The following is an 11,380-nucleotide window of genomic DNA, read 5'->3' on the forward strand; positions in this document are numbered from 1 at the left end:
AGACTAGACCGCTAGTGGTCAGAAGTGTGATCCTGGCTAGACTGGACTATTGTAATTCCTTATACCTGGGAGCCCCCCTTTACATCTTACAGGGGCTCCAGAGAGTCCAGTCTATAGCGGCCAAGTTGGCTCTTAACAGACCCCGTAGCTCCTCTACCACGCTGGCGCTCAGAGACTTACACTGGCTGCCAATTGGTAGCAGAGTGGCATTTAAGTCTCTATGTATCGTCTATAGAGCATTACACAGTATGGGACCCATCCCACTGCAGGAAAGACTCACTTGGTATAAACCTACCAGGTCCCTGCATTCCTCCAGCCTGGGGCTGGTAGCAACCACCAGGATTAGGAGGTCAAGGATGGGAGGTAGAGCCTTCTGTACCTTGGCATCAAGGCTGTGGAATGAGCTACCCCAGCATATTAGGCAAATCGACACCTTGCTAGGATTCTGAAAGAGTCTAAAAACATGGCTCTTCACCAAAGTTTAATTCCCAGGCTCCATCAAATAGTGTTCGGTTGTCTTTTTTCATCTGACCTAATTACCCCTGTATTGTTGCTTCATCGAACTACATCCTTATCAGGTGCCAGGATACCCGTAGGGTGGCAGTTGCGTGGTATAAGAAATAAATACAGTACAATACAATACGACTCCTCTTCGGGGGTCGCCGACGTCGATCCAATGCCGTTTTGACACCGGTCGATGCCGGTTCCGTCCCTGGCTGTTCCTCTGTTGGTAGAAGACGTGACCCCAGAGCGTTCCCCATGCCCAGGGTTTTTTTCACGGCTCCACGGAGCAGGTCCCCATGGGGCACTGGCCGGATCGTCATTCTGCAGAGCCCCTGAAGTCTGATGGACGACTTAGCCTGCAGCCGTCCCCTACGGATGACCTGCTATCACCGCCTCGGATGGCCATGGAGGCTCACGCAGCGTTTGCGAGGCCAGTTTGCCAGGCTGCGTATATCTTGCAGCTGCACCTGCCCTCTCTCTCCCTGCCTTCGGATCCTTTGTTGGATCTTCTCCACCAGGGCGCGTGGAGCCCTTGTTGCCTTTTGGCTGGTCATTACATAATGTCCTTCTGGGAACTTTGGCCAGGCCCTTATCGGGGGACCCCGTGAGTTGTGCTATTGCACATCGCCATCGCCCGTCTCCAGGAGACCCTGCCTGTTTGTCCCTCCATCCTAGGGCTCAAGGACTTGAGGTCCTGGCAGCGCTCCCTTCCTCTTCTCCTGCGTTGCTTCCTCCCACTCAGAGTATAGGTGGTTGGAGTTGTGTGGCTGCAGTGTATTTGCCTCCACCAGCTTGGGTCTTCGGTCCCTGAACACGTCCTGCGTGTTTGCTTGGGCTACTTTTGCCCTTTGGTACTCAGTCAAGCAACTCCTTCCCTCTTTCCCAGAGGGCACTCGTGCTGACCTGGAGTGGCTTATTCGAGATGGCCGCGACATGGCGCAGTTTTCCATTTGGTCAGCCATGGACACCACTTACTCCGTGGGTCGAGCTATGGCCAGGTCCGTTGCTCTGTGTCGCCATGCGTGGCTATGCAATGGCAGTTTCCCGGAGAATGTTCGGGAACGACTCAGGGATCTGCCCTTTGATGGGGGTCAATCTGTTTGACGGGCATGCCGACTCGGTGGTGCAGCGCCTCATGTCTGGGTTCTCATGGCTCCCATGACTTTAGTCCTCATGGCGTACTTTTTATTTCATATGCAGTATTGTCACTGGTTTTCTGGATTCTGTCTCTGGGTTCAAGACGTTATTTTCCAGACGGGTTGTGTGGCTGATCAGCCGTGTTTATCCCTTTTTTTGGTACAGCTGGGCCAGCTGTTTATACATTTATTTTTTACCTCTGCATATGAGCCTCTCTCAAGAGGTGTTCCTTGCTTTTATAAGGATGTGACGTACCCAATGTGGGGTATTCATTCGCTATTACGTAGCTGCACTTCCTTGCCCAGGAAGTTTTGGAGGCTCCCCTGGAGTCCTCTCCGTATATTTTCTGTCCCTCTGTGGACTTTTCCTATGGGTTATGCTGTAGGCCCGTCTTCCTGCCGTGGTAGGACACCTCCTCTGAGGAGACCCAAGGACTGGCATGGCCCTCTCCTGGAGCTTCTGTGTTGTAGCCTACGGTTGTTCCGTAGCACTCTCCTGCATCTGTGGATGCAGCCTGCTCCAGTGTATTGTTTGGGTTCTGTAATATTCGGCTCGCCCCAGAGGGTTTCACGTCCTCCTGTCTTGCCTTTGGCTAATCTTTCAGTTTTCGTTATGCCCCTGGCAACGTTGGCTGTCTTCGGTGTGATTACGCGTCCATGTGGGCACATTGTTCCGTTCTGCTCCAGAATGGTTTCTTTCTGTGTTCTAGGCGGGCACCACATATGGATCCACACTAGGTGTGTGCGCTGTCACGGGAGGCCCGTAGTATTCCTTGCACCACTGTCTTGACTGCGTTTTCTTCCTGTGGTATTGTCTTCTTCCCTGGTGTTGGGAAGGGCTTGAGCTTTTCGCATGGCTCACACCCTGTCTGGGGTTTGCCTATGTGCAGTGGAGTCTTCGCCAGACTGATCTCTGCTGTGTGTTGACCTGTGCCCTTTGCTTCCCTCTGCCCTTTCTCGGCCGGGGCTCAAGTTCTTCTGTTTGTTGCCGCACACGACTCTGGTGTTTTTCCTCCTGGCCTCTGCTGCGATTATCAGTGGAGGTACTCTGTCTCCGAATGATCTCTGGCAACCTCCAGTATTAATGACTTCTTCGTTCATGTGGTGATCAGTGTTATGTCCTGCTAGGTTTCACATCAGTGCTGTTGGTACCGATTGGGCGACCTCCTATTCTCTAGGGCTGCTCTTCGCGTTTTCCCTTGGTTGTCACTTCCATGACCTTTTCATATATTTCTATGTGCTCTTTATATGTCATGAGGTGTAAGCACACGAGAGGGCAAGCATAGGGGGTTTTCCTTGCTGTGGTTTCTGGGAGTTTTCCCAGATTTCCTCTCTATTTCTCTCTCTCTCTCTCTCTCTCTCTCGCTCTCTCGCTCTCTCGCTCTCTCACTCTCTCACTCTCTCTCTCTCGCTCTCTCGCTCTCTCTCTCTTGGGAGATGGCTTTGTGTGTGTCTGGTTTGTTGGTGACCTTTGGCCATTGAGTACCATTGTCTGGTTGACTACCTGGTGATGCGCCCGTCTTTCTCTGTCGACTTGCACATGCTGTTGCTATCACATTTCATTGGGCTTGTGCATTTGTGTGATGTGGTTCTCACTGTACACAATGTCTGCTTACATGTATTCTTATAATCCACATCTATGTATCTCCTGATAGTCATAGTCTGTATGTCTCAGCATGATATCATCTGCCCCTGACATGTCATTTTTTGGCACCCGCTGCTGTACTGCTCACATTGTATGTTCTGACTCTGTCATACTGTTTGGTCTCTTCTCTGGGACTTCTTCTCTTGCAGATCCTGGGATCCTATACTCAGTTTAACTTCTTTTTGCAGAAGTTTATGGCATTCTGCCATTATGCACTGACCATTCTGGTTTGGTGATTTCGTTTCGTTCCTGTCTGGAAGAAAGTGGATTTGTACCGTCCTCTGACGGATTGTGGTACCTTGCTCCCTTGCTCATGCTTCCACCCTGAGCTTCATGGGTCTGGTGTCAGCTACGCAGGCATTTGCTGAGCTTTATGGGTCTGGTGTCAGCCACGCTGGCATTGCTGTCCCCACCTTGTTTTCGTCAATGTTATTGACGAAATTCCTCCCTTAGGAACTTGCTGGCTTTCAGTCGCAGACCCTCCTCCTCCAATTGGGTATAGCTTTGATATCTATTCTAAGTTAAGGAATCTGTGGATAGATGCCTCTATCAGATAAACGAGTTACTTACCTTCGGTAATGATGTATCTGGTAGAGACACAGTCTAGCCGCAAATTCCTTAACGCCCGCCCACCCTCCGCGTTCTGCGAGGACCTTTCCAGGTTGGGTTCTACCCTCTTGCCTCCTTACAGGTGGCCTTGGTCTTCCTGAGGGGTGTTATAATTCACCTCCCTCCAGGGCAGAATATGTCATTCTGTTTTAGCACCTTGACTCTCCACCCATTCTCGTTCTTGGGTGTCTAAGTTATGTGCCCTTCCATGCTCCTCCACCCTGGTTCTTCCGGCGTGAAGATTCTCATGTTATTCTACCCTCCCTCCGCCGTCCTCTGTTTCAACCCATTACTTGGGGGTTTCCTTATCTGTGCTGCAGTCGATTGGGTTGGGGAGCTATTTGACTATGCTACAGTCCTTAGGTCATTATGGGAGGGGGGGTGGTTCACATTCCCAGTGGTTGCACACTTGTGGTCACTTGCCTTGAGTCATGTTTTCCCAGTCTTGTTGTCCTTCACAGTTACATACTGTGGTTAAAGACTGTCTTTCATACAGTTCCATCCTGCGGTTAAAGACTGTCTTTCATACAGTTCCATCCTGCGGTTGAAAACTGTTCTTCGTTTGTCAGGCCATTCATTTAATCAATGTGGTGATGTGTCTCATCATTCTCTTATTTCTTGTTGTGGTTGTTTCCCAAATTTTGTATCTTTTTTGGCACACTGTTCCCATACTCTCAAAGTTTTTGTAGTGGCTCCGCGTTGTGGCGTGGAAAAGTTTCACAGTAAAAAACTGACATCAGCGCGCGTGGGGGGGGGGTTGGATGGGCGCTTATATGGCTCGATTTATGTCACCTCCGTGGACGACGTCGGGACTGAGCCGGGCGACACCGTACCCTGGCGTGCAAAGGTACTGCTGTGGAAAAAGTTTTCCGGATCCAGTCTGACGTCTGGGGATATTCTAAGTTAAGGAATCTGCGGCTAGACTGTGTCTCTGCCAGATACATCGTTACTGAAGGTAAGTAACTCGTTCTTTGGTCTTGCTTTCGTGCTAAATTGTGTATGGTTTTGATATTTGTTATAATTAACAGGCTGTACCTAGTCCCCAATGCGCTTCTGCTTTCATGAGATACATGGACAGGAGGTTCTACAAATAGCTCTATGGAGAACAAGCTATGCTATTCACAGAAATGCCTATTTCGGCATGTAAACTTTGGGAAGCTGTGATGTCCTTCTCTTGTAGATACATGTGTGTCTTGGGGGATGTTGAACAAAATGAAAGCCCGTTTATGCTGCTGGGTAAGAGTTGAGCAAAAGATTATGCCTAGAGTAGGCTTTTCCAAAAAATGGGTTTACTAGAGAAGCAGTAAAAAGGCACACAAAAAAAACACTAAATCTACCACAACTTTGTTTAACTTAACTGGTGCCTTATAAAGTGGTACTATGATATTCACTTTGTGCCTTGATTTCAAAACTGTATTTACCTTGTCTCTGAGCATATTAAAGAAAATTTATAAAATCTTCTTGGATTTGCTTGACTTTCTTTTTCACATTAAATGTACCATCTCTGCTGAGTTCTGCTTTTACCTCAAACTTACTATTTGATTTATTTGTGCAGGTCTCCGAAAGAGATATCTATGATGAACATCCATCGAGCCATCTGCAATATCCCTTCGTTGGATTTCTTGTCAAACAAATACATGGGAGTATTAAATATGGAGCAATGATCGTTTTGAAAACTCTTCTTAGAGACAACTTTGAAGACTGACGCTTGCAAATTACTGTTGCAAACAAAGTGGTTCAGAGCCACAATCAGTTTCATATACTCCGAAGACTGCAGGAGTCCAATAGACTACACCTAAGCATTCTAGAGCAATGCTTTGTCCAAAACAACTCTCTAGGTTGTCTGTGTTCCCGTCTTCAAAGACTGCGACAGTTGATAATATCAAGTGGTTGATATCTGTTCCGTTATCCATTTAAATATCTTCAATCAGATCTCCAGTTCAAAACATCAGGAAACACGATGTGTTCTTTTTGTGTAATGCATTAAATTGACAGCACAGTATTGAAGATTAAATAGAGAGCTTTAGAAAACATATCGTATGTGTTTCTCCAGAAAGAGTATTGTTACTATGTTACCGGTATGGAGACAATAAAAAAAAATTGTTACTGCAATCGAAGTGGCATAGAAATTATTAATTCACTGCATTGAGATGAGAAAAGAAGCTACTTGGATAAAGTTGGTGAAAGCAATTCATTCTGTGCCTAAAGGTTCTGCTTATGCTAATTTCTATGAATATAGTAACTGTCATGACAGGCATCTTCTAAATCATTGCTCATAACTCAAGAAATAAAATAATCTTGATGAAATTTGGATAAACACATTTTTTGTTCTGAACATTATTTGATGGCTTCTGGAAAAACAAATCTGTGTCCGAGTTACCACAAATACAACGATTTAAACCTCTGGTTTTACATAATTACTTTAACTGCTTTGAGTTGATCTACATTTGGTGTACAATTTGTTTGAATGCTAATTGAACACTTCTTTCAGGGTCCTCCTTGATATGCCTTCCCACAGCTAGTGTCTTGTGCCTTCTCTAGCTTTGTTGCACAACGGTCTATTGTGCTTCCGGTGCAGATGTAGGAAATCACTCTTTTTGCACAACCAGTCTTTTGCTGGACTCTATATTTTTGCTGGGTGTAGAACTTTGTGCACTTTACCCCTGCTAACCATTAGTAAAGTGCCTGTGCCCCCCCTTTAAACATGGTCAAATTTGAATAATTCTAATTGGTATATTTAACTTATATTAACATTTAGTTCCTAGTATATGGCACAAGCTCTCCCCAGAGCCTGGAAGTTAAATGCCATTGGGGGACTGAAGCACCTACTATGCTTCCCACTACAGTGGTAGTGCAAACATGATTTCAAACAGACCCTTTGTAGCTTAACTGTAGCAATTTAAAAGCAGCTTTTAAAACTGTCAAAATAAACACTTTCGACAGGTGAAAACCTTCCTTAACAAGTATTAATAAGACACCCCCATACAGACGTTGTAGCCCCAAAGGTGCAGGGTGTGTGTATTTAAATGTAAGATATGTAATAATGTAATGTTTACATCTCCTTACAGTGACTAGCACACACAACCTACTGTCACTGTGGCAGGTCTAGCTGTCCTATGTAGGAAACCAAAGCATAGATTAAAGCACTAGTACTGTTTCTCAGGAATGGGACTCACTAGAAAAGTACATGAATTATTATTTTTAATAGTTATTAAAAATCCGTTCAATGGTGCAGTCTTAGTTTTAATAAATATTAAGTAAAAGTGGCTTTCCCTTCCTGAAGTTCCTGGAGGCGAATTTACATTTGCTCTTTAACATTTGTCCTCTCCAGACAGGGATTAGCAATTGAATATGGGTGAAAAGGGTGTGAAATGCCCTCTCCAGACAGGGATTAGCAATTGAATATGGGTGAAAAGGTTGTGAAACAACCTACCATACAATACTTGTATCTGCTGTCTGGTTGCTTGAATGAACTTGTTTTGTCCTACGAGTCTTCAGTCTCTGAGTTTAATGGGGGTAAAGAGGCTGCTTCAAATTGGATTTTAGTATTCGATGTGGGAAGAAACTAGGATCACCATAGTACACACCCCCAGTCACCAGAGCCCAGGTTTAGTGTGGCCAAATACTTTTGCCATCTTGAAAATCTTAACACGGGGTAGTGTTGGCCCAGGAACTTCTTCCTCAATGTTTAGGTCACACACTAGTTCATGCCAGGCATAAATATGGCATATATAAGGCGTCTCTAGGCACCCACATCAGAACACTTCTGGACCTGAGGAAGAACAGAAGAGGACTGGTCATGCTGTCTGTGACCCTAGAGGAGTCCTAAAGGACTAGACCTCTTGCTACAGGGATACAACAACCTAAAAGAGCTCTTTCCTGCAACTACCCAGCTGACGAGTGGGAACTGGGTCTAGACTGGACCCTGCTGTTAGCCCCTGTCTGACCCTTGCGAGTCTCCATGTCCTTACCCTAAGGTCCCTGTTTTTTTTAGAAGTGTACTCTGGTGGTAGATAGTGACTTAAATGGCTGAGTCAGAAGGTAAAATCTTTGAGCAGGAAGAACCTTATTGGTGTATCCGACCTGGGCTACATCGCAGCCAGTCTCAAACTATGCCTAGGTCTCGATGTACTGGGATCATTGACGATCAATATAACTTTGTGCTCCTTGGCATATTACTACTTAAAACTTTACAAATTCATATTTCCTGTTCCCCTAACTGGATTTTCTTCATGTTGGTGTCATTTTGTTTGTGAAATGTTACTCTATGCTTTAAGCCAGTTTGGGCTGTGTATTGTTTTGCATTTTTACTTTATTGCGGTTATGGTATTGCATAAATACTTTACACATCACCCTATGTTAAGTCAATCTGCTTTGTCCCATAGCTACCAGCGTAATGATCCCATGGTAATTTAGTGACTTTATGGGTTTACGCTGGCAAGTTTTGTGAGTATTCCTTGAAGTGAGTAGTCACTCACCCCAGTTAATAATCCAATTTCTTAAATCTGTTTTCAGCACTGGGATCCAGGACTTGTGTTTTGCAGTACCACACAGTGATTTAAGTTGACTTATAAAGTACCTTTTAAATTAACAGCAAAAAGAGACTTTGACATTTTTATTGTTTTTTGAGTTTTAATTGTCCAATCTTCATTTTTCTTACATGTATTTCTGTCCTCAATTTTTGCACCTGTAATTTTTACGAGAATGGATGTAGACCTGAGCGACAGAAAGCGACTCAGCATGGAAGAGCGGAGTAAGTTGTGCAAGAAAAGAGAGCCAAGGCTGAGCAGAGAGTCCATGAAGGAGGACTATCACATTGCCCTAAGAGCTTGGGAGGAAGTAAGCATGCTACAGTCCACCTGACAGGAGTATGAGAATGAGCAGAAAATGGAGGAGGAAAGTGTAGATTACATTAAGAAGATTCCAGTGCCAAAGGAGTGTGTGTCCCAAGGAACAGCCTAATCTGCATTGTCCACAGCAGGGAGCAGTGTGTCAGCCCGCAGTGTGTCCTAATCAGAGTAGGAAGACAGACATGCAGAGAGAGCTTTGAACCCGCAGTTGGCTACTCTTGCCTGTGAGTAGAAGCCGGCAACAGCAGTGATGCAGCGGGACTAACATAAAACCCTTTCTCTATATCACTAATCCAGGATGAGGACTCTTATTATTTACTCATCAGTGGGGACCATAACACCGAGAGTCACACTCACATTCACACAATTCCTGAATCAGTGATAAGTTAGACGAGCTGCAATACATGCGGGGTACCTTATTAATCTATACAATAACTATATACATTTTATACATTAAACTTCAATAGCTGTCAGTTCTAAAAACATCAAGGTACTCCGCTATTTGGTTGATGAACCAACTAGTAGGAATCAGTTGATGGTGATTAAGTCCAGCTCAATCACAGTTTAAAACCTTCAACATTTATTTGTTGTGACTTTAGCCTAATAACTACAGACTCGAGTTTATATTTCATAAGATTTTATCTAAATTCAATTAAAGAGAATTTTAATTTGCATAATTTTTATTAGACAAATACATTCTAAGCATTATTTCAATACATTTAAGCATAGGGAATTAGAAAACGGAAAATACTCATTACCCCTTGGCCATAGGGTGATGATGAAAAATGGTTCACCAGAACACGAACCGCAGGTACACAGGACAGGTTCCCAAGTTGTCTGTCTGTCCCTCTAACCTATTCGGACACATCCCTCCAGAGATAGTTTCAGCGACTGTCTTGTTCGTTTCCCCATCAAAGTTCAAAGTCCAAAATTTTCAAAGTCTCTTGCACCATAAAGAAGAAAGATCGTCGCAACTGACAGTCTGTCGTGCTGAGCAAAGGTGTGAAAAAGAAGCGCGTCCCTCGTACCTTTTCACTAACTTTCTATACACAAAATTGAAACATTTAGGGGCTACATCCATTTCTGATTGGTCCATTGGAGGGGTGGTGATGATCACCTTATGTCCTCCTTGCTCAAACCAGTTGGCAAAAGTCCTTACTCATTCTAGGGGTTCACATGACTTCAACAAATGTTCACATTTATACTTTTATACTTTATTACAATATTTGTATCATTCTCTTGCAGTCATGTCATTTTCATCCTCTGAAACTCAGTTCCTTCATCCGAGCCCATGCTTTTAGAATAGTCTCTTTGGCTGGCCTTGACATCTCACACTCCGGGCATAGGCCATACACTCGTGATTGAACATCCATTTCTGTTCATGCGCGGGGGCCATCTTTAATTTCTGTGCACCATCGCGTTTAACATCAGCCACTTTCAGACAAGGCCGATCAGGCCCAAATGGGAACTAATACGAAAGTAAACATAACAGAAATTAGATATAGAAAATAAGCTCTTCGGTTTAGCGCCCACCATTCGAATTACCCGTCTTAGGTATTACCTAGCAACAGCGACATTTAAAGCCATTTTACTTACCATCTGCATTCTATGCCACAATATAATTCCACCACATACACGAATACATGCAATTTACTCTTTATATTCTACGTATTCACAACCCTATGTTAGTTTGACTCATTTCATTAATTCATTAGATTTTCGTAAATAGCAGTTTCCCACTTGTAGTGTCTAAATATAAAGGTGCATTTATTGATTAGTTTACATGCTTCACACAATTAATATTATTAAAGTTATGAGGTAATTAATTTCGAAGGGGGTACAAACATTTTTGTATTTCCCCTGCTTCATCAGCAGCAACCCTAACCTTGGAAGAGAACATTTTGGCTTTGATAGGAAAGAAAATTCTGCTGACCAATGAGAGGAGCCAGCAAGAGCTGAGCCTGAGAGCCTAGATAGCCTCTGAGTCCAGTGAAGATGGTAGCACTTCAGTGGAGTGCATGGGAGAGGTAAAATACTTCATATCCCTAAAGACCTGTGTTTGGATAATATAAATAAGCTTTTGCAGCATATAAGGTGGCCCTATGTAAGCATAGAGTCCCAGATGAGGACTGGTGGCTAGTCTGTAGAAGCACATGCCCATTGCAGTGAGGGATACCATATTAGCCATGGAAGTAGCTAACCAGATGAAGTATGCCCCCATAAAGGATGCCCTTATCACTAAGTTTGGTCTGAGCCCTGAGAAATATCGCCTGACGTTCAGGGTTAGCCAGAATCAATTACACTAGTCACGGGAGAATTTTGTGGATTCTTCCAACAATGCACTGGATGGGTGGGTGAAGGGCAGCATAGTACATTATTATGATGGGCTGTAGGATTTGGATTTGAAAGAGCATATTTTAAGTAATAGTTTTACTGAGTTGCACCAGCACCTGATAGATACAAAACCCACTTTGCCAAGGGAGATTGCAAAAAAAGTTCACATCTGGATCAGCACCAGAGTGTCAAAGAAGGTACCCGGGATTGACCACGAAAAGAGTAGTTCAGGTTCTCCTCTACAGAGGGAATGGGAAGGCCATGATAATATAGGGACATTCCAGAAATGGCCCCAAAAGAAT

At 44.3% G+C, this 11,380-nt stretch overlaps 1 protein-coding gene across 2 annotated transcripts in view; it reads left to right on the plus strand.

The window, feature by feature from the left end:
• YEATS2 (YEATS domain containing 2) overlaps positions 1-6,215 on the plus strand; it is a 1,326,518-nt gene extending 1,320,303 nt beyond the window's left edge. For both annotated transcript variants that reach the window (XM_078665556.1, XM_078665557.1), the window contains exon 30: positions 5,450-6,215. In XM_078665556.1, the coding sequence (XP_078521682.1) occupies positions 5,450-5,558 (109 nt within the window). In that variant the 3' untranslated portion in view covers positions 5,559-6,215. The remainder of the gene's footprint in view (positions 1-5,449) is intronic.
• The last annotated feature ends 5,165 nt before the right edge of the window (positions 6,216-11,380 follow it).

The sequence above is a fragment of the Lissotriton helveticus genome, chromosome 11, assembly GCF_964261635.1.
Source record: "Lissotriton helveticus chromosome 11, aLisHel1.1, whole genome shotgun sequence".
Classification (NCBI taxonomy): Eukaryota; Metazoa; Chordata; class Amphibia; order Caudata; family Salamandridae; genus Lissotriton; species Lissotriton helveticus.